The sequence below is a fragment of the Anticarsia gemmatalis genome, chromosome 10 (genome assembly GCF_050436995.1).
Source record: "Anticarsia gemmatalis isolate Benzon Research Colony breed Stoneville strain chromosome 10, ilAntGemm2 primary, whole genome shotgun sequence".
Classification (NCBI taxonomy): Eukaryota; Metazoa; Arthropoda; class Insecta; order Lepidoptera; family Erebidae; genus Anticarsia; species Anticarsia gemmatalis.
Window position 1 is genome coordinate 10,713,582 of NC_134754.1, and position 19,126 is coordinate 10,732,707.

General features: G+C 32.7%; 1 protein-coding gene across 2 annotated transcripts in view; it reads left to right on the top strand.

Moving 5' to 3' along the window:
- Positions 1–19,126, top strand: part of Sb (serine proteinase stubble) — a 159,440-nt gene that overhangs the window by 87,974 nt on the left and 52,340 nt on the right. The window contains exon 3 of one of the 2 annotated variants that reach the window (XM_076119322.1): positions 12,467–12,565. In XM_076119322.1, the coding sequence (XP_075975437.1) occupies positions 12,467–12,565 (99 nt within the window). The remainder of the gene's footprint in view (positions 1–12,466; positions 12,566–19,126) is intronic. The other variant, XM_076119323.1, reaches the window with a different exon arrangement.

A 19,126-nucleotide genomic window follows, 5' to 3' on the forward strand; every position in this document is an offset into this window, starting at 1 on the left:
TAGACAAAGTGACAGTTAATGTATGAAAACCGTAAAGGCATCTACTTAATTAAACGATACTTAGTCAAAAGTGGGGAATAGCCCGATTTCCCCACTTCTAAATAAGTATCGTCATTTACTGTAGCTTTATCTTTCGGATAAGTTACCCATCGGGCTAAATTAAATATAGTTGTTAGTGAGTTTGCACCGATTATTATGCTACATGTTTTAATAAAATTGCTTGAGACTTGTTAAACTCATCAGATATCGGGAAAAATGGAAATTTATTCAGGTTTATAATAACAGAGTAATAAAGTAGATTATTAGATTACGTACCATCCAATCACATTGAGAAAGTGCACGACAAGATGCTAATCTTATCTCAAGTAGGAGTCAATCTTAAAATCAATCAATAAATTTAAACAAGAATTCACTTTTACATTCATTTTTTCACAACAAAGATGTGAACGATACATATCAGATAAACGCCAATCGTTGTAACAAAAGAATCAATCATCGTCAATTACCTCAATCGAATCGTTTGCTGCATCAATGGGACTATCAATACTGGCTTGTTATAGAAGTTCGAGATAAGCTGTCAGCGAGATTGTCGGTACATCAGTGAGTGAAAGTGACGTTGGAGGCATTGATACATCGCTGTCAATCATTGGGACGCGAGACGAGAAAGTACAGGTTAAGTACGCGGGTAAATTTACTTGTCAAAACATATGACGAATTTGAAGAAAGCGTGTGTTGTGTGCCCTTAGTGCGGTCGTGACTGGGCAATTTTTGTAGTGTCTGTGAGGCTGTTGTTATGTCGTGCATCTTCGCTTTCAACTCTGATGTATCAGATTACTGTTTTGCTATTAGTTTTGATGAAAATTAGTGGTTTTTGAAAGTGAAAATTTCCTTTATTTAGGTACTTATGCCAATGTTTTAAATATTATTAATAAAATGATGTTGATATAAAATTTTATAAATAAATGTTTGGGACAAAAAGGACAGTACCTACTAGGGCCTTACCCATCTCTCATTAAGGTAGTAGATTTGGTCTGCAGAGCAATGGAATTCATTTAATTAATTAGAATTTGCACTTACCAAAAACAGCTTCAAACAATAAATAGCTGCAACGATTTTCAGTATAGAATCTCTCAAGCTAAAATACAGAAATAGAAACATACAAAAGACTGACAAAGTAAACCGAAACATCCATTTTGAAGTACGTTGGAATTCAATCCAAAAAAGCGCCTTGTATCTACATGAATATTTATCTATTCAAATGTCTGCATTCGAATTTTAAATTTAGCTTCTGCATCTGCGAAAATGTCACTCGTTTTCTTTTCACTGAAGACTTACTGAATATGTCGGGAATGTTATTTTATGGAACTATAGTTGTTTTATATTTTTATATCCTTAAGCGTCTAGGAAGGTTTAAGGAAAGTTTGTTGAATGCAAATTATGTTTGTAACTAGATATTAGGATAAGCTACTTTAAGTAGTAAAGTTGTTTATACTTACATTTAATTGCGATTACTTTAATGATAGAACATGACACTGACTTTGAATGTACTGCCAAAATATTTCCTACGGCACCCGCCAGAGGCGCTGATCAGATTTTCATACAAAATTTCTCGATGACAGCTCGGTTCTCGGTAGTCGATAGTAGTAGAAAATCGAGCTACTGTTATTGCTAGTCAGATTGTGAAAACAGGTGGTTCATACTGGTCGAAACGTCAAGCAAACCAACATATTATATTAATTGCTTTTTATGTATTTTAGGACAACACCACATTAAACAAATCAGAAAACTATGACTGACAAGAATCCAAGTAAGAAGTCACAAAACAAAAAAAAATACTTCATAAAAATCACCACATAATATTATCAATATACAGTACAACCATCTACTACAAAACTCCGAACAACGAACATTAAAACGAACGAGGACGATAACGTTTCAAAAATAAAACATAAAGCATTGTCCATACATCAGCGGCGTCGTAAAATATGTCCGACCTACATACAGAGCACATGTGATACAAACATATTAAGGTAATAGCTGTTTGTCTGACGGTTGCGTTTTATTAGATTAAGGTTGAAATATGTGAAGAGATTTAAGTGACGTTTGATATAATTGAAAATTGATTAAAAATGATGCAGAGATGTTGATTACTTTCAATATAAAAAGATTTGGATAACTGCATAATACAACTTACTAATTATAAAATTCTGCACTAATTATATTTCTCGAAAATTGAAGGATTAACTCGTCAGCAATATATAGGGGAGACAGGAATAGACTCCCCATTTTCCCTAATTCTGGGGAAAAATCAGGAAGAAGATATGGATGCAACCATAATGAGACCAAATGAAAGCATACAAATGTATGTCCCTACTGGACATATAATTAGTAATTGGTCTCGTTATGATGTACTGTGTAAACTGTTTCACCAATAACCACCGTCCCTTTTACCCATATACTTTTTCAAAACTGATTGTTATTGACAAAACACTGTCACTAATCATAGCTTACACGACATTTATTAGTAAAACAGTGTATTATATTTTATAACTCAAACAAAAAGTAAATAAACGGCTGTAAACACCAGGCTGTCAGATTATATAGTGCCATTTATCAAGCAATCAAGTTTTACAACTTAATAAATCAGTTTTTGTCCTTTCGCCCTCGGAGCGTCGTGAAAGCTTTTCCGACTTTATTTCTACGACTGCTTTATAAGTAAGTTCTCATCAAACCAGGCCCCATCCTGCTGATCATATCTGTATTTACTTATTGACTTTCTTAACATCCTCTAGGCATGTATATATATAGAAACCTTCACGAAGCATAAGCCACTGAGCCACGAATTTTGTGGGAGTTATTTTTCTGCTAGTACATACATATCACACCTTTTTCCCAAAGAGGGTAGGCAGAGACCAAAAAACGCCACATGGTACGATGCTTCTAATCTTATCATTACGGGTATAGGCACTTATATCATAGATAGATAACCGATAGATGAGCCAGCTCTTTTTAAAATGCTAGACAGCATGTCGCCACTTTTCTTTTACTTACGGTTCATTATTTATTTATTTAAACTTCTTATACAAAAATTGTATAAAGGCGGACTTAATGCCAAAGGCATTTTCTGCCAGTCTACCTTGGGGTGATGCAGAGATTAAATGAAGTAGGTGCTTAAATAATAAAAGAGGAAAATTAATTTGAGAAAGAGGTTTACAAATAAATAACAATGGGTCATGTGAGTGTACATAAATAAGTATATACATACATAATTATTAATAATGATAAAAAATATATATATATATATATATATATATATATATATATATATATATATATATATATATATATTTTATCATTATTAATAATATATATATATATATATATATATATATATAATTCATAAATACAAACTATGATAAGTGTGAAGATTCTGCAACTTATCCCACGTTAGAATACTCCATTAATTTGTCTAAGATTCAATTTTGTTTTCATATTCACTTCAAACAAAATATGTAATTGAGGCTATAAAATGAACTTGTATCGTTCTCAATGCCTTCTTTTTGTAGGACTGCAAAATTATTAGATTGTCGTTTTACGCGATGTCAATTTGAGCAAATGTTAGCGATACTTTTAATATCCATAGCGGTACAAAAACTCCGGGAAAGTTTTATTAATAACGTCTATCACGCGTGACTTTCCCCTTCATATCGTTATTAGTACAATAAGGAAACAATATAACCAAGTGCCCTATTCATTATAATGGTCGATCACGACAGTGCTTTTTTCTTGCTTCTATAAGGAAAAATAAGAAAGTTGTTGCGAGCGGAACGAAGCTAAACTACTTAAGATAATTTAATTGAGTTGCGGTGTTCCGTAGAAATTGCAAATCAGGTCCCTTTTAGCGATGGATTTCTTCCGTACCGGGAATTAATGGAAAACTTTGTTTATTACCTCCCACTCATCGTTTAGAAGCTTGTAGATTTTTTTTTTTAAAGTTTTAATGACGCTGAACTAGAGTTACAGTTTGATATAGTTGTCTTAAACGACTGTGGAATCAAGATTATGTCATTGTTAGCCTTTAGAGTTATTAAAAAAGCATTTTACCTAATAATTGGGTATATACGTATATTTCCTTTTCAATTTGGCCTGATTCATATTTTAAGTAATTTCCAAATTAAAAAACTGTTTATTTTTTGCCCACGACCCCGCTTGAAATTATTTCTCAGATGTGAAATGTCTCGACTGTGAATTTTCAAAGATATTCGCTGAAAATTGAAAGATTATAGAAATAAAACTAGCAAATAATCGACGTAATCAATTCACTTATTTCATTTTGAAACCTCAAATCTACAAATGGATAAATAAACTAAAATCGTTCAACAAAAAAGTGAAAATTGAAATCTATTATAACAAGTAGAGCTGATACAATCAAAGCTGTAATAAAGTTAAGTATAGGCAATTTACCATCATACGGTTCACATATACGACATCTAATTTGTGTCTAAACGTTTGATACGCTTCCGATTTTCCACTTAGTTTTCCAATGAAAGTACAATTTCACTAGTAATGATACTTGCTGTTATAGCTCTGTTCGTGTAGTTTTTTTACTGTGATATGATCGGTAGAAATGCATGCTCTTGTTATAGATTTTTATGTTTTTTTGAAGTGTTTCCTCGCAGATAATCTACTTGCTTGGTTGGTTGAAAATAAAAATGTTTGCGAATAGCTTCGAAAAGCATTGATTTTGTTAATGATTCAGTATTCACTTTAACTGTTTGAGAAATGTTAGCTATTTATTTGAAACTGGCCATTTCGTAATCGCAATAATTGTTCCGTAGCGCTATTCTCTTTAGTTGGCATATATCTTCGAATATTTGGCTTGACATAATTTAAAAATGTATTGCAAAAATAGTTCCTACAGCGCCCGCTAGAGGGGCTGATTGTATTTTCGTGCAACATTTCTCGATAGCTAGCCGGTTGCCGATACATGATAGTAATGGAAAATCGGGCTACTGTTTATATTTTATTTTTTTTACAATTCCAGAATTTATCCGACAATAAGTTTCTCAAACAATATATTTATTCTACTTGGAGTGCGTGTGTCGCATGATTTTCAAGTGGGATCAAGTAGGTTAAGCTCTCCATGCGTGATCTAGCCGTCTGTATCTGGATTTAAGATAATCTTCACGCAAAAATAACATCTTGAGTTTCATATCGTGTGTTGTATAAGATTTTGGGATAATATAAAAGAAAATATGGCATTTTAAATTGATATATCCTCATGCTTTGTATAACAATTCGCGATGATTAAAATTTACCTAATCTTAGATTTGAGTCTCTTAATTAATTTTGAAATTTTCTGACCCCTTATAAAATGAGATTATCGCGTAAACATCAAAAAGTGGCTGTATTTACACCTCTGCCTGTATCTTTGTTTCTATAAAGAAAATCACTTTTGATTAAAAGGCACTAATATTAAGGTAATCTTTTAAATTAATTCTTACCAGAATTTCCCATTCTACATTTACTTCAAAGACACCGTACATTTAACAAATCACTTCAACAATATATTCCCAGTATAACAACCTAACATATGTATACTAACACAAATTGTCTAGTAAACAACAATAAGAATCACTTTCGAATCCATAGAACATACGTACGATGAAATTAGCTTTTCTAAACAATCACAACAAATCATAATGAAAACGTAAAGGGTTTCCGAGACGATATCTTGAGAATAATTTATGTTCATGCGAATGTTGAAATCTGGTAAACATTTTTTAAAACATTTTCAACCAATGTACTTATGTAGGCTTCTTTGGTGTTGATAGGTTCCCCTAAAATTAAGTACTAATGTAAAATAGAAATGTGTTAACAAAATAAAAAATACTATGTTTCTCTTTCTAACTATTGTACGAGTATTGTTATAGTTTATTGCATTTATTAGGTACTTAATGGGATTTTAGTTTGAAAGTGGTATAATGTCTTTCTGAACTTTGTAAAATAGTTTTATGCTTTTAGAACCTTTTGGTTTAGTGCTTATTGTGCCCTTCAACCTTTCTACTCCTGTATATGAAAACGAAAAAAACATACACTAATACTTATAAAATACTTGTACTACTGTGTTTGGTCGTAAATATATCAATTTTTCTTTTATCAATTCGACTGTAACGAGTTTTATACTTGTGTTGATTATTATGTTAAGATTTATGGCACTTTATTTGTAGCAGACGACTTGTGCACAAGCTCCGATAGTTACATATATGTATATTAATTTGCTACAATTGCACCACAATCAACATTTCATCAATTCGTTCTCCCATTCGCAAACGTCTCGAAAACCTTTAATAGTTTAGCAGTAAGAGTTGAAATGACCGCCGCCAGCGCTAGTTGACCTCATGCCCTATACGTGCCACGCTTGTTGCCATTTAGCTTGCAGATAGACACGACTGGTAGTTACACTCATTACGATATTGAGTCAAATACTCAATCAGTTTAGATTTATATGTGTTTGCTTGGAAAATTAATGGAGCTTGTCAACAGTTTCGCCGCGTAACAAACATTATGCGGGGTAAAAAGTGTCCTACACATATTATTATGTGTTAATCCGCATTGTAAATTAAATATTATTCAATAGTTTTGTCGAGGTTGAGAAACAAATATCCATTCAAACATCAAATTTTCGCTTTTATATTATAAAGTTAAACTTGCTTATTGTTAATCTTGTAATTCTTAGATGTGAATTAAATAAAGTAAACAAATAAATATAAAGGTACACAGGTACATTTGGATCACACCATTTCTGTGGATGTGCGAAAAAACACTCCTTTTTTTCTTGATAGTACGTAAAGATAAAAAAATATCACATTACACTATAAACTAAAACTAAACTTGTCTAAGGATTAATCTTCGCCATAAATAATTACTCATTAGTAACGAATAAGCAGATATTTTACGTTTTACAAGTGGCTAGACTTCAGCAAAATAACAAACGAAAAGTGATAAGCTCCACAACCCACTTCTAAAAGTAATCATCAGTACAGATTATCTAAAAACACCTTATAAATAGCAATATCGCTTATAAAAGTTCTCATTAACTCTCAACGAAGGTAATAAAAGCAAAAACCACATTAGTTTTATAACAGTTTTTCTCTAAGCACCCGTAGCTGAGTCTGTAATTAGTTCGCACGCCTGTCTACACCTGCCACTGGGTAATGTACTAGAGCGAGAATCACTGGAAACGATAACAAAACACAATTATTTTATATTTTTCTTTCCTTTTATAGCTATAGCGCAATTCTATAAAGTCGGTACTGTTGAGTATTTGAGAGTTTGATATTTAAAATATACTGCCAAATTAGTTCCTTCGGAGCCCGGTAGAGGCGCTAAACAGATTATCGTGTATAATTTCTCGATAGCTAGCTAGTCCGTAGTCGATAGTTGAAGAGAATTGAACAACTGTAGCGTGATTCTTTAGTACTATAAACTATTAACAATCGGCTAGCTACCAAAGATATTTGGATGAAATCTTGTACAGCACTTTTAGCGGGCATCATAGGAACAATTTTTGCGGTTCATTTTAAATATATAAACCTCGATACTCGATATTACCGACTGCATATTTCGATACAAAATTTCTCTATAGCCGATAGTTGGTAGTCGACAGTCGCAGAAAAAGTTTTAAATCATAGTAAATACATTCAGATCTTGTTACCACAAGTATAGTCAAAGATCAAAAAACCACAGCCAGCTTTCCTTATAAATTACGAGCACTTAAACCATCACAACTAATACCAATCACAGCTAATTTACTTCACATCCATCTTACCTTTTCTATTCAAAAAAGGCAAATAGACGGCAATTAAACAAGATATCAATGCCACATTCTGTTCGCCGTTTACATCTTCGACTAGTCTGTCAGCTTTTTACGTGAGCTCTTTTATTGAAATGCTGGACATTAACTCAGGTGGTCTATCGTTAATGACGGTGTTCGACTGGTTGTCACAACCCAGTTTTCACTGCTATTTTTATATGACATCGGAAAATGGACGACGTGAGATGTATTGCTTCCTGTTGATGCGTAGTGGAATTATATTCTTAATTATAGTAGTGCGAGTATGAAAAATACAGTGGTTTTCAAACTGCTACCCCTGTGTTAGGTTGTCATAATATTGATTTTCGTGGATAATAAATTATTTGTGGATCCAAAAATCTAATGTATTGTTGGAAAATCATAACGATAAAATTTAATTCGTAGATAAATTGATGTTATCTTCAAAAAGTGTTTTAATCATTTCATTGGGTATTATGAAATGAGGGAGTGAAACGAGCGATATGGAAGTACCATACCAGTAACCACTCTTATTAAAGCACCAGGAATTTTGCCAAAGTATAATAAGAAAGAAAATATATAAAGCGTTATTCGATTACCCAAAATTCCAAACAAATTTACTTTTCGTTCGTTCAATAACATGTTATTGACATTTTCAAGAAGTTTACCTGTAATATGATAATACACCAACGCATTTCCAAAAGGTGAACGACCTCTTCAGTTTATTCCAATAAGATCGTTTTCCGAAGACGTTTTTTTTAATAAAAATTCCTTTACGGGACGAATATTTATGTGTTTGACATGTTTAGGGGGGAGAAGGGGGACTGTTTCCTTATCGTCCGGCTATCTTTCCAATAAAAGAGCTGCTGACAAATAGATCACTAAACGATGTATGGGGCTCTAAGAAAAGCGTAGTTTAAAAGCTAACAGCAGGATTGATGTAGTTTTTGAAACATGTTTCGATCTGTTTTGATTCCATTTTCACAAAATGCATGACAGTTTTTACAAAGGCTGGATGTGTATTCCATAGGTTAATTGAATAATTATGTCTCTATATTGATTAAAAACTAATTGAGAAGCAATAACACTTTTAGATAACTTGCTCCTGCCCACAAGAGTAATTTCGCTCGTATGTAAAAGTACGGGATATTTTATGTATTAATGCGGGTTATAAACTACCACGTCGGTTCACAAGCTCAAATCGTAAGTACCACATGAATCGTATGACCAGACATAGAGCTTAACAAACTTCCGTTCATCGTAAATTTCTTTCTTTCGTTTACTTACACCTTATCCTGTAGTTAAATATGAATTTAATTTTTATATCTTGCTTTTTTTAAGGCTACTCCCGCACTAAGAATTGCTTTTGTGTCGCGCTCACTTTTACAAATTTACCGTGTGGAAATCGAACCTACGACGTTCGGATGCAATGGTAGCGGCGTGACGACCTTAACCACTGCGCCACGGAGGCAGTCTAGTGTCAACAGTGTCTAGTTTTTGCCTCAAAACGATTCATTTAACTGATTCTCTTATGGCTATGTCCCACAAAAATATTCGTGCAATCTTCACTTGATTTTGATCTACCTCGTTTGTGTATTTTGTATGTGTGTAAGCTTTTCTTTGACACAAAACTTTCAAGCCTTGAAAGGCTTATTTAAAAATAACAGTTAAAAAAAGGTTTAGGCAAATATAACGAAAATACCATTGACACAAAAAATATTTTTCGCACGCGAGATCTTTATCTTATTCGAAATAGTATTGTTGTTTTACAACAGCTATCAGATTCTTTCATTTTTATATCTAAATACTAATCAATAACAATAATTTGGTCGATAGAAAGTTTCCAACTAATAATGATATTATCGAATTCCTAGACATTAAACCAAATATGGCTATAATCGCATTCTATGTCAAACAAACTCAGAAAATGCCAATTAATTTCAAAGTAAATTTTTATTAAAAAGCTATTATACTCCATAATTGGGCATTATGAACATTTTTCATAGCATTAAAAATGAAATAGACGTGCCAGCGAAATTCCGTAGTGATAATTAAGGCGGAATATTTTATCGCAGATATTTTAATGACACCTAAACGGTTCTAAATGACTTGATGTCTGCGTGACTGGCTTGAGGTAAAACTTTACAATGGTAGTTTTCTAACGATCTGTTTATTTATGTGTCTACAAAGTATTCTTATGGGGCTTTAATGGGGTTGGGTTTAAGGCGACGTTTTGATAGGAAAAGTTTTAGTTTTCGTTTGTCTTCATAAAACATTATTTGATAGCACGACATCAGTTTTGATTGGTTAACTTGTAAAATTAATGCTATAGGTATGTTGAATGATCTTAAGTTAATCCTTAAGTAATTTTATTAACTCTCTATTGGAAAAGCCAATGATGGTTTATATAAGATTCTGATTTGCCTGGAATTACTTAGAAAATACATTTTACGTCCTTTTACGCGGGAAAACACAATATTAAGTTGAGGAAACAATGACAAATTCTTTATATTTGCTATCACTATATTTATCGGATAATTTGATAAAAAGTTCGCGCTTTGTTTTGAGCTTTTCTTGTGCTGATGTGTAAATAAACTTTATAATGACGAATAACATGGCAATTAACCCCATAGCTACGTTTTAAATAACAAAAACTATTCAACAAAAACCTACACACCCCCGAAACTACCTCAACCACAAAATAAACAAGCAAAGTCATTCTCGTCGGAATAACAAAAGTTATAATGTAAAATCCTACATAGTTTGTCGTGTAACAGAGTTTTTGAAGTTCCTCCTTCGAAGGCGCTCGTGTTATGAGATTTGGAAAGCAATTTTTGAAGTTTCTCGCATACATAACGATGTGATGTGTTGCTTTGTAACTAGTTTGGATTTCAGAGCTGTGTTTGATGGAGACTTGTTGTATGTTTGGTATAAAGCAAATGTATCTATGATGAAATAGGTGTGCAAACTGATTACAATCACCAACTTGCCTGCTAAGTAAATTTGGAAATTTCCAAATGGAAGTCTTTATCGGGGTATATTCTGTTTAAAACATCACCATGTTACTCTATTTTGATTATTCGCCTTTATTTTGACAAAGGTAGAGATCTAGACGAATATCCATTAGATAGACTGGAGTTTTCAGATAGTCTTAAGATATTAAGCAGTAGTTAAGTAGTCCAACTAAACGGTAATTTTTAACATTTTATAATATCTTTTGAATATATATTTAATATTCTACATATGTAGGTATTTAATTAATATTGAGTTTAATAAGGTCTCGAAAATTCTATAATCTCATCAGTATACCGTAGGTTCAGTTTAAAGATCAAGTTTTTTATAAAGTTTAGTTAAGTAAGCGATCATCCAGGGTCTAATTAATTGCACATCGTTATGTGCCAAAAAAATACCGTAATTTATTCGTACGCTATGGGGATCTGCGACATTGACATAGCGTATAATTAGTAAAACAGCCATAACACACAATTTATCACATAACAGTATCTTAATTAAAGACAAATATCAATTTGCATATTTAAAAATGATATTAATAAAGTTCGCAAGATTATTTAGCAGTAAATTTTTAATTTGATATGATTTGCAATAATAACTTTAAATCCAGATTAATCTAATGCCCACAATTTTGTTTAACTAAATTAAGTTTAAGCTGTTTATGGTACAATAAATATATATAAATCTTGTCGTAAAATTTTGTTAAGACGAAGACACATAGGCGACATTTTAAAACATTATATGTTGAATATTTCTTTCTCATGACACGTTAGTATACTACAAGACCTATGGCTAGGTTCATCTCCTCTGAATAAGTAACATTTAGCTTATCAGGAGACATATAAACAGCATATTTTTTCACACATTTTCACGTTATCCATCAGATAGCTATCCAATATTTATCTACAGTCTGTAAAACTAGCCAGTACGTAAAAATTACACTCTTATACCCTTTTATACCTCAAAAACTTATCTGTACTCACCTTAAACAACCATTTAATTTTTAAAGCCCCAATTCATATTGAAGGCCTCACCTAACTAATATAAAGTTTACGAGTACAGTCGTAAGTCGAGCGCAATGATTTCTCGCGTTATCGGACAGTGTGTTGCTAGTAATGTAAAGTAGGCCAGTAGTGCTGGGTTTAGAGGTTTATGCTACACGTTAATGTGCTTCTGATAACGATAACGTGACGACTTAAAGGCGTTTTTTGTGCTGTTGTCGTGGTCATGTATGTAATTTGATTTCATGTGTTAGTTAATTAAGAATATTAGGTTGCTTATTCGTTTTAAAATTAACTACATGAATAATCGTCTCAATATAATTTACGATTACAAAAAGTAGTTCTAACTTGGTTCTGAATGACATCTACTACTCGAGGTAGCAAACTCAACTCAAACTAATTAATTTAATGTAATAATTTATAATTTGTTTAGGCCTTTGCCTAGCAGTGGGACACTCAAACCGGTTAAGGAAAAAAATATTCAGTTTTTTTTGTTTAGCGTGAAGTTGAGAATACCCCAATAAGAGTGCAATACACTGTCTGTAAAATTAGTTAAGCATTTGCTCAAAAACCTAAGGCTTTATTTACGAGTCTAATAAAATATTTTCTTTTATTTCAGGTGTGGTTGTGATGTCATGGTGGTGGGCGCTGGCGCTGCTAGCGCTGTCTGCGCCCGCCCGCCCCGCGCCCCGGGCGGGCAATGGTGAGCAATTTTACAGTAAGCATCTATTTATTGCACATGTTTCTGCGACTGATTGCACGACGCGAGGGGTAATGATATTTCGAAACGAAGTTTATGCCATCGCGGTCCTGTGGTGCCGTGATTATTTTTTGTAGTTATTTCATCTTACGCTAATGTTTAAATAATTTTATGTGATTAACTGGTTTATTATTAATTGCCTACAGTCGATCGCAAGGTTAAGGTTCGATGTTTGGGAAAATGATTTAATTATGATAATTATAATTACCATTTAAATTCTCAGGGCTCATTGAACTTTACATTACCCATTATCCTAGTACATTTGGTAAACAAAACTAAACAATTTGCCAGTTGTTACACACAATTTATAGAAGTTATACGAATTATAGTACTGAGGTTTACTATTGTACAGCGCGCGCAATCAGTCGACTATTCACTTACTTATCGGAACAGACGAAGTAAGTATAGCGCTTACTTTCGATGTTCCAAGACATTATTATTTATAATTATTATTTAATAACATTAATATCATCTTAAACGCATGGTTTATTCTTTTTTATGGGATTTTTGTTATCATCTTCATTTTAAAGTTTTTTTAAAAATATTATAAGGGATTGATATTGTGGACATACTGGGTAAAGTTTACTTTTAATCTTAGGATTTATTAACTTCTTGACAAGCCGATTTTATAAGATATATAAGTCATTAACGATATTATGTGTATTTGTTAGCAAATTAAAACGGTTTTCAGAAATACAAAGTTCAATGTGGTGAACTATATACGACACATAGTAAATGCTCTTAAAACGACTAAACATTACAATAATATTATCTTTTTCACGTAATAAGCCTTGTTTTTCTCTCGTTTTTATTAGAAATACCGTTGATATAACGACAACATAACATTTTTACCCCTAAACAAGCTTTTATGTTAAACTCATTACTGGAACACGACAAGCCTTTTTCTACAGAACATTAAATTTAGTCATTTACCGCTGAGAAAGTCCTTCAGTTGGCAACTGAATAAAAGAAATGGTCTAAGTATTAAAACTCTTGGGATGAGTGGAAAATTACAGTCCGTACACTTCAGCGCGTTTCCTAAGTTTTTTCTCTCTTTTTCACTTTTCACAAAAAGATACTGAAGCAATGATTACACACGGATAATAGTACTTTTATTTTAAATTCGTGAATCTAAGAGAACAAAAGTTTTTATTTGTCTCCAAATTTTTAAGTCTTTAATTATTTCTTAAACTCTCTTCCATGCTATGAGTACACTATATAGGAGTGGGGTCAGCCTCTGTATTTTTTATTAAACAATTACACAAAAACTAGTTTAGTATTTTAATAAATTATGCATCATTTGAAAGCTTGGACTCTTAACTGTAAATTAATATAAGTTTTACTTAAATCGTAATAGTCAATCCAGAGATATAGACATAAACATTCAAGCAAAGTCATAGCAGTAGGCTTGTCCAGGAATTCAGTTCTCCAAAAGCAAAAAGGGATTAGTGAAGTAGTTTTTTAGCAAAACTATGTCGTAGAAAAGGTAATGTAAGGAAAATAAAACAGGTAGAGGCATTTTATTTCTTGTTCTCGAACCCTTTGTTTGTTCAAGCATTTTTTTGGGTGTTTCAAGTGTTTTTCGTGTTAGATTAAATTCTTTGTCGTACAGTGTAGTGGACAAATAGTTTTGGTTAAAGGAAGTGCCTTTGGGTTAGACGTCACTTGCAAAAAACGAATCCAAATAGTTCACAAAATTTGGAACTTAAATAAGTTTCTGGCGATAGTTTGTAAATTAGGTTTTCACTTCATAGTTGTGAAAATAGTTATGAAAGCAATCTAAGACCTAATTTTACCTGATGGAGGATAAGTTTTTAGTTGACAGGTTTCCTCGCGATTTAGTTATGGAAAGTAAATATGGTCGACTAGCGTAAAGATTGACATACAATCAGTTTTAATACTAGCCTTATTTTAAATTCACGGATAAATGTCACAGAAAAACATGCATGGTAGTTAAATACCATTATATTTTGAGTAATACGTCAGGCAAACAAACGGCATTACACAGCATAAAACCTAGAAATGATTGTGAATAAATCGCAGTAACAAAGATGTTGACAATGCGGTCACGACTCGCTATCACACTTGGACATAAAGCCGCGGATTATCTCCGCGGTTTTTGTGGCCCCACACACGCCTCCGTACGGTTTACTAGATAAAATAAGCGTTGCTTTACTTTTAAAAGCTTTTTAAAGTCTTTTTCAGTATTTGTTTTGCAAGTGTAAAAATTATTATCATTGATATCGTTCTTTGCCTTTGCCAAAACTTGTTTATGACTGTAATCTTAGGTTTAAAATAGAGTCCTATGTCCTTTTTCGAAGTATGATCTATCACGGCGCCTAAATTGATTGAAATTGGAACAGCTGTTTTGCCGCGAAAGTACTAACAAACAACGTTTTCCTAGACATTAGGCTACAAAATACACAACACTCCAAATAAATATCTGTAAAAGAAATGTAAAAAGTATTAAGTGTTTACAAGTAAAGGTATACTTAGCATAAATCGCAAGTACCAGCTGGTAGGTTTAATTTATTCAAATTGTTACATAAAACAGAAATTGTTACCGTTTTTAGTTTTCTATTCAAATGCAACATTGTATGCACAATTATTTGTAAGGCAGAGCTCTACTGTAAATGGCTTGAGCGGAGATGAACGGTGTTTTTAACAATGGTAGCAAGGTATTAGCAATATAAAGTAACTTAATAAGATCACTACAAAACGCAGAATCAATGAAAATATTGATTGTGAACTTCAACAGACGAACATACAGTGGCCCTAACTAATTCCATGGGAATTAAATGTATTAATGGATATCTGAAAGTTATAACGGTTAAAATATTCGCCGTTCTATTTAATAATTTTTCTGTTCTAATTTGACTATAATCCTGCGACTAGTGTTGTAAGAAGGGTATCAAAGCAATTAATAATATACTTCAAATAGCGCACTAAATGAGAAGATTATCATAATGTAATTTTAAACCTTAGACTATCACCCTGATCAGGAAATAAAAACTGTAACAATAACACAAAAAAGTATTTTATCGTGATGAAAAGAAATTAAGGATTTATAGCATGAAAAGTCAAACCTCACTCATCCAGTTTGCAATAAAACCGCATCCCAACAGCAATTGAACTGGCATATTTATATCAGCAAATCTGTTCAAGAATGCACACAAATCCCGCGCAGTTATAGTTATTGTTAAATTATTGTATTGCATATTGTTAACTTTGGTTTATGTTGTACGGCTGACTTCTCACAATATTTGTTGTTATGAGCACTGGTTATTGAAATCAGCGAAATAGTACTAGTTAAGAAATCATGCTTCTGCGGTCTAGCGTGGCCTCGGTTTCGATTCCTAGGTTAGGCAAAGTGTAGTAAGGCTTAAATTAATTGGATATGATTGCCTCCGTTGTCAACCGCGGGAGCTTGGGTTCAATTTCTGAGTAAAGCTAAATAATTTTGGGCTCTGCTAATATGTATGAATTAGCTTGAAGTCTCGCAACATACGCGTTTTACGACAGTTAATCGACCCGTCTCCTACTAAAACGCAAACCGCGGGTCTCTTTCATATAACTTTAGTTTCAAAATAGTATTGCGTTAAAACATACACAATATGTTACTTCTTTTGTAGTTGACAAATAGACTTCATTTATGTCTAAACAAATTAAATTCGTAAAGTTTTTGTTGGTAAATGCCTACATTTTAGCACAAAATTTTGGTAAAAGCGCGGTAAATTACGATGCGGTGGAAAGGTCTTGATTTACGAATACTCTTTTGTTAAAATAAGAATGTAATGAAGATAAATCTTTGTGTAGAAATGTAGCATTTCATATACGTTTCATAAAATTTCTTCAGCAGAAACACTTGGGAAATATCATTTCAAGAAATGAGTCTGTTTAGGTGATAAGTAGGTTCGTTGAAGATATAGATGGGAAAGGTGCAAACTTCACCTTCAGTTATAATGTTTTCAAAACAAGTAATTGGAAAACGTAGTAGGTGAATAATAATTTTCTTCGGCGAAGTTGAAAAAGTCATTATATTTTAAAGTCTCGTCCTATTTAATCTTTATCTTCTACTGTAGAGATAAGCAATTACTATATAACGCAGTTTTGAATCCCTACATAATATTATGTAGCCTCATAATGTAATTTTATTTTGCAAATTAATATACTTTTGGGCAAATTACTGTTTGGTATTTTTACCGAAAACGACATAATAAGGGTACTTTTATATTTTCTCCGTCTATTCCTTAACTGTCTATATAAAAAATATTTATATAAATATATAAAGCGTTATCGCGCAGTAACTTCCTTATCACGGGTCATTTAAACGGACTCGTAAAGCCTGAAATATGACGGCATCTGTTCCACGCCTCAACGCCGTTGTAAGGAATAGAGTAAATCGCGGCTTTTATGGCCATACGTCCGAGATAAAACTGAGCCTTAATTGAGCGGTTATCATAACTTTTAAACTTTTGCGTTTTATGATTTTTATCTCATATTGCATGAGAATTAAGAAGTTTTACGAATATTACCTTGATTTGATTGACTGAACAGACCGCCAGCTAGCAAAAAGCGACGGCCAGAGCAATCTGTGCCGAAACGTCAAACAAACTATAACCAAGCGTATAATCACAATGATACTCTTTTTGTGTGGATATTATGATGATTACTGTGATGGTTACAACGCTATTAAAAGCGGGTGGAAGGTGTGAGTTCGGTTCTCATAAAAAATAAATATTGGTGACGGCCACATTGTAAAAGATAGAAAGATAGAATTACTTTCGTTTTTATAATACTAACATGTATTTTAAATGGAGCTAAAGCAAGTCTGGTAATAAAAGCACTAGACGTGCGTGTAAAGTCCGATTGTGCACGGTCATTTAAATGTATAAAGTTCAAAGAAGATGTCAGACTGGTAATGTTTGCGTGACGGAAGACGAGTATGACACAAGTGCGTGCACGCGCAGGTCACGCACTAGACCTACCAGTTAGTTATAAAACTAAATACTATAAGTATCTTTACGTTGACTAAACGAACTCTCCTTTATATATTTATATTAAACAGACGATTCTATAACGAATTGTTATTTCTCTTATCATAGTCACGTTCTGGAACTTGGGTTATTACTCTGAGGTGGCAATTGAATACCATTGTCGACTATGAAGATCAAAGCACTATTGAGAAATGTTGTAGGGAAACCTGATCAGCGGTACGAGCGTATTAAGAAAGGACCCAATTTAGTTAGTTATTTTTCAGTGACGAAATTAATAGAGCAAAAGTGTATTGCACATTTTTAATAACAAACTCTCACACAGTTTAATTAAACTACCAAAAATACCTTAATTTCGAGAAAATATCAACAATTAGAGTCACATCCGTAACTCGTGTTTGTTTATTTGATAACCAAAAGTACGAGGGTCGAGGCGAAAGCGAAGTGGTTTCACTTTCTTACGAATTATCGTGATGGGAACACGCCTTTATTTGTTTGATGTCGGCCCTTCGGTACGCCATGGGTTGACGTTGATACGTCGTAGATACACTGTTGTTTTACCCTTGGAGCTTGTTATTGATGTTTTATGGGATATTTAGGTTAGCAATGTATTTTTACGAGTATTGTTTCTTCGTTCGTTTGTTTCAGTTTTACGTCATTTTATTGTGTTATTTTTTCGCAAAAAAATGTACTCTTAAATTGGAAGCGTTCTTAGAGGCTAGTTATCTTCTTAGTTTACATTTCAAAAGTATTGTCGGAAACCTTAATGTTATTCGTTGAAGAAATTTCTGTCTTTAAAATTGCAAAAACATTGTCAAGACATAATGAAAACTAAAAATTGAGACACACCCTACAAAATATATGGAAGCTTTCAACTCGTTCAGTTACACTTGTCACTTTCAACTGCACTCATCTGCTCTCGAGTAACGATCATCTAATAGTATCAACACTTCACTCAAGTTATAAGGTAAATCCACATCGGAGAGATAACGCGTTACATATACACACAACGGGTTGCAACGGAAAACAACTGCTATTTAATTTATTATCATACCACGTGTGTACTTATTAAAAAATGATTTACAAAAAAAAACTAAATTTGAGGATCTTCTCCAGACAGAATTAATTGTACGGACGTATAGATTTAAGCTTTTAGTGACACTATTCATACTTGTTAACAAATATCGAGCATAATTTTTACCTCTGCAGTCACTCTGAGTACTTTTTTATCAAGTGTAGGAAGGAAAGTTAGGACATCCAACTGAATGTCGAACATTTAATTACAGAAATAAATTTTCTTGTGGATATGAATGTAATGAGTTTTCACCTTTATCTAGAAATGTGAGTTGTCGATATTTGAGTATCGTGTACGTAAATATTATTGGTACTGGCAAGTTGTTGTTTTAGTTTGATTGCTTGATCACTACTGTTTAAAATCGCTCCCTAGATGAAATACAGGCAAAAAGTGAAAGAAATGTGAATAATATGCGTTTGGTGGAAAAAATTACAATTGGTCTTTATAATA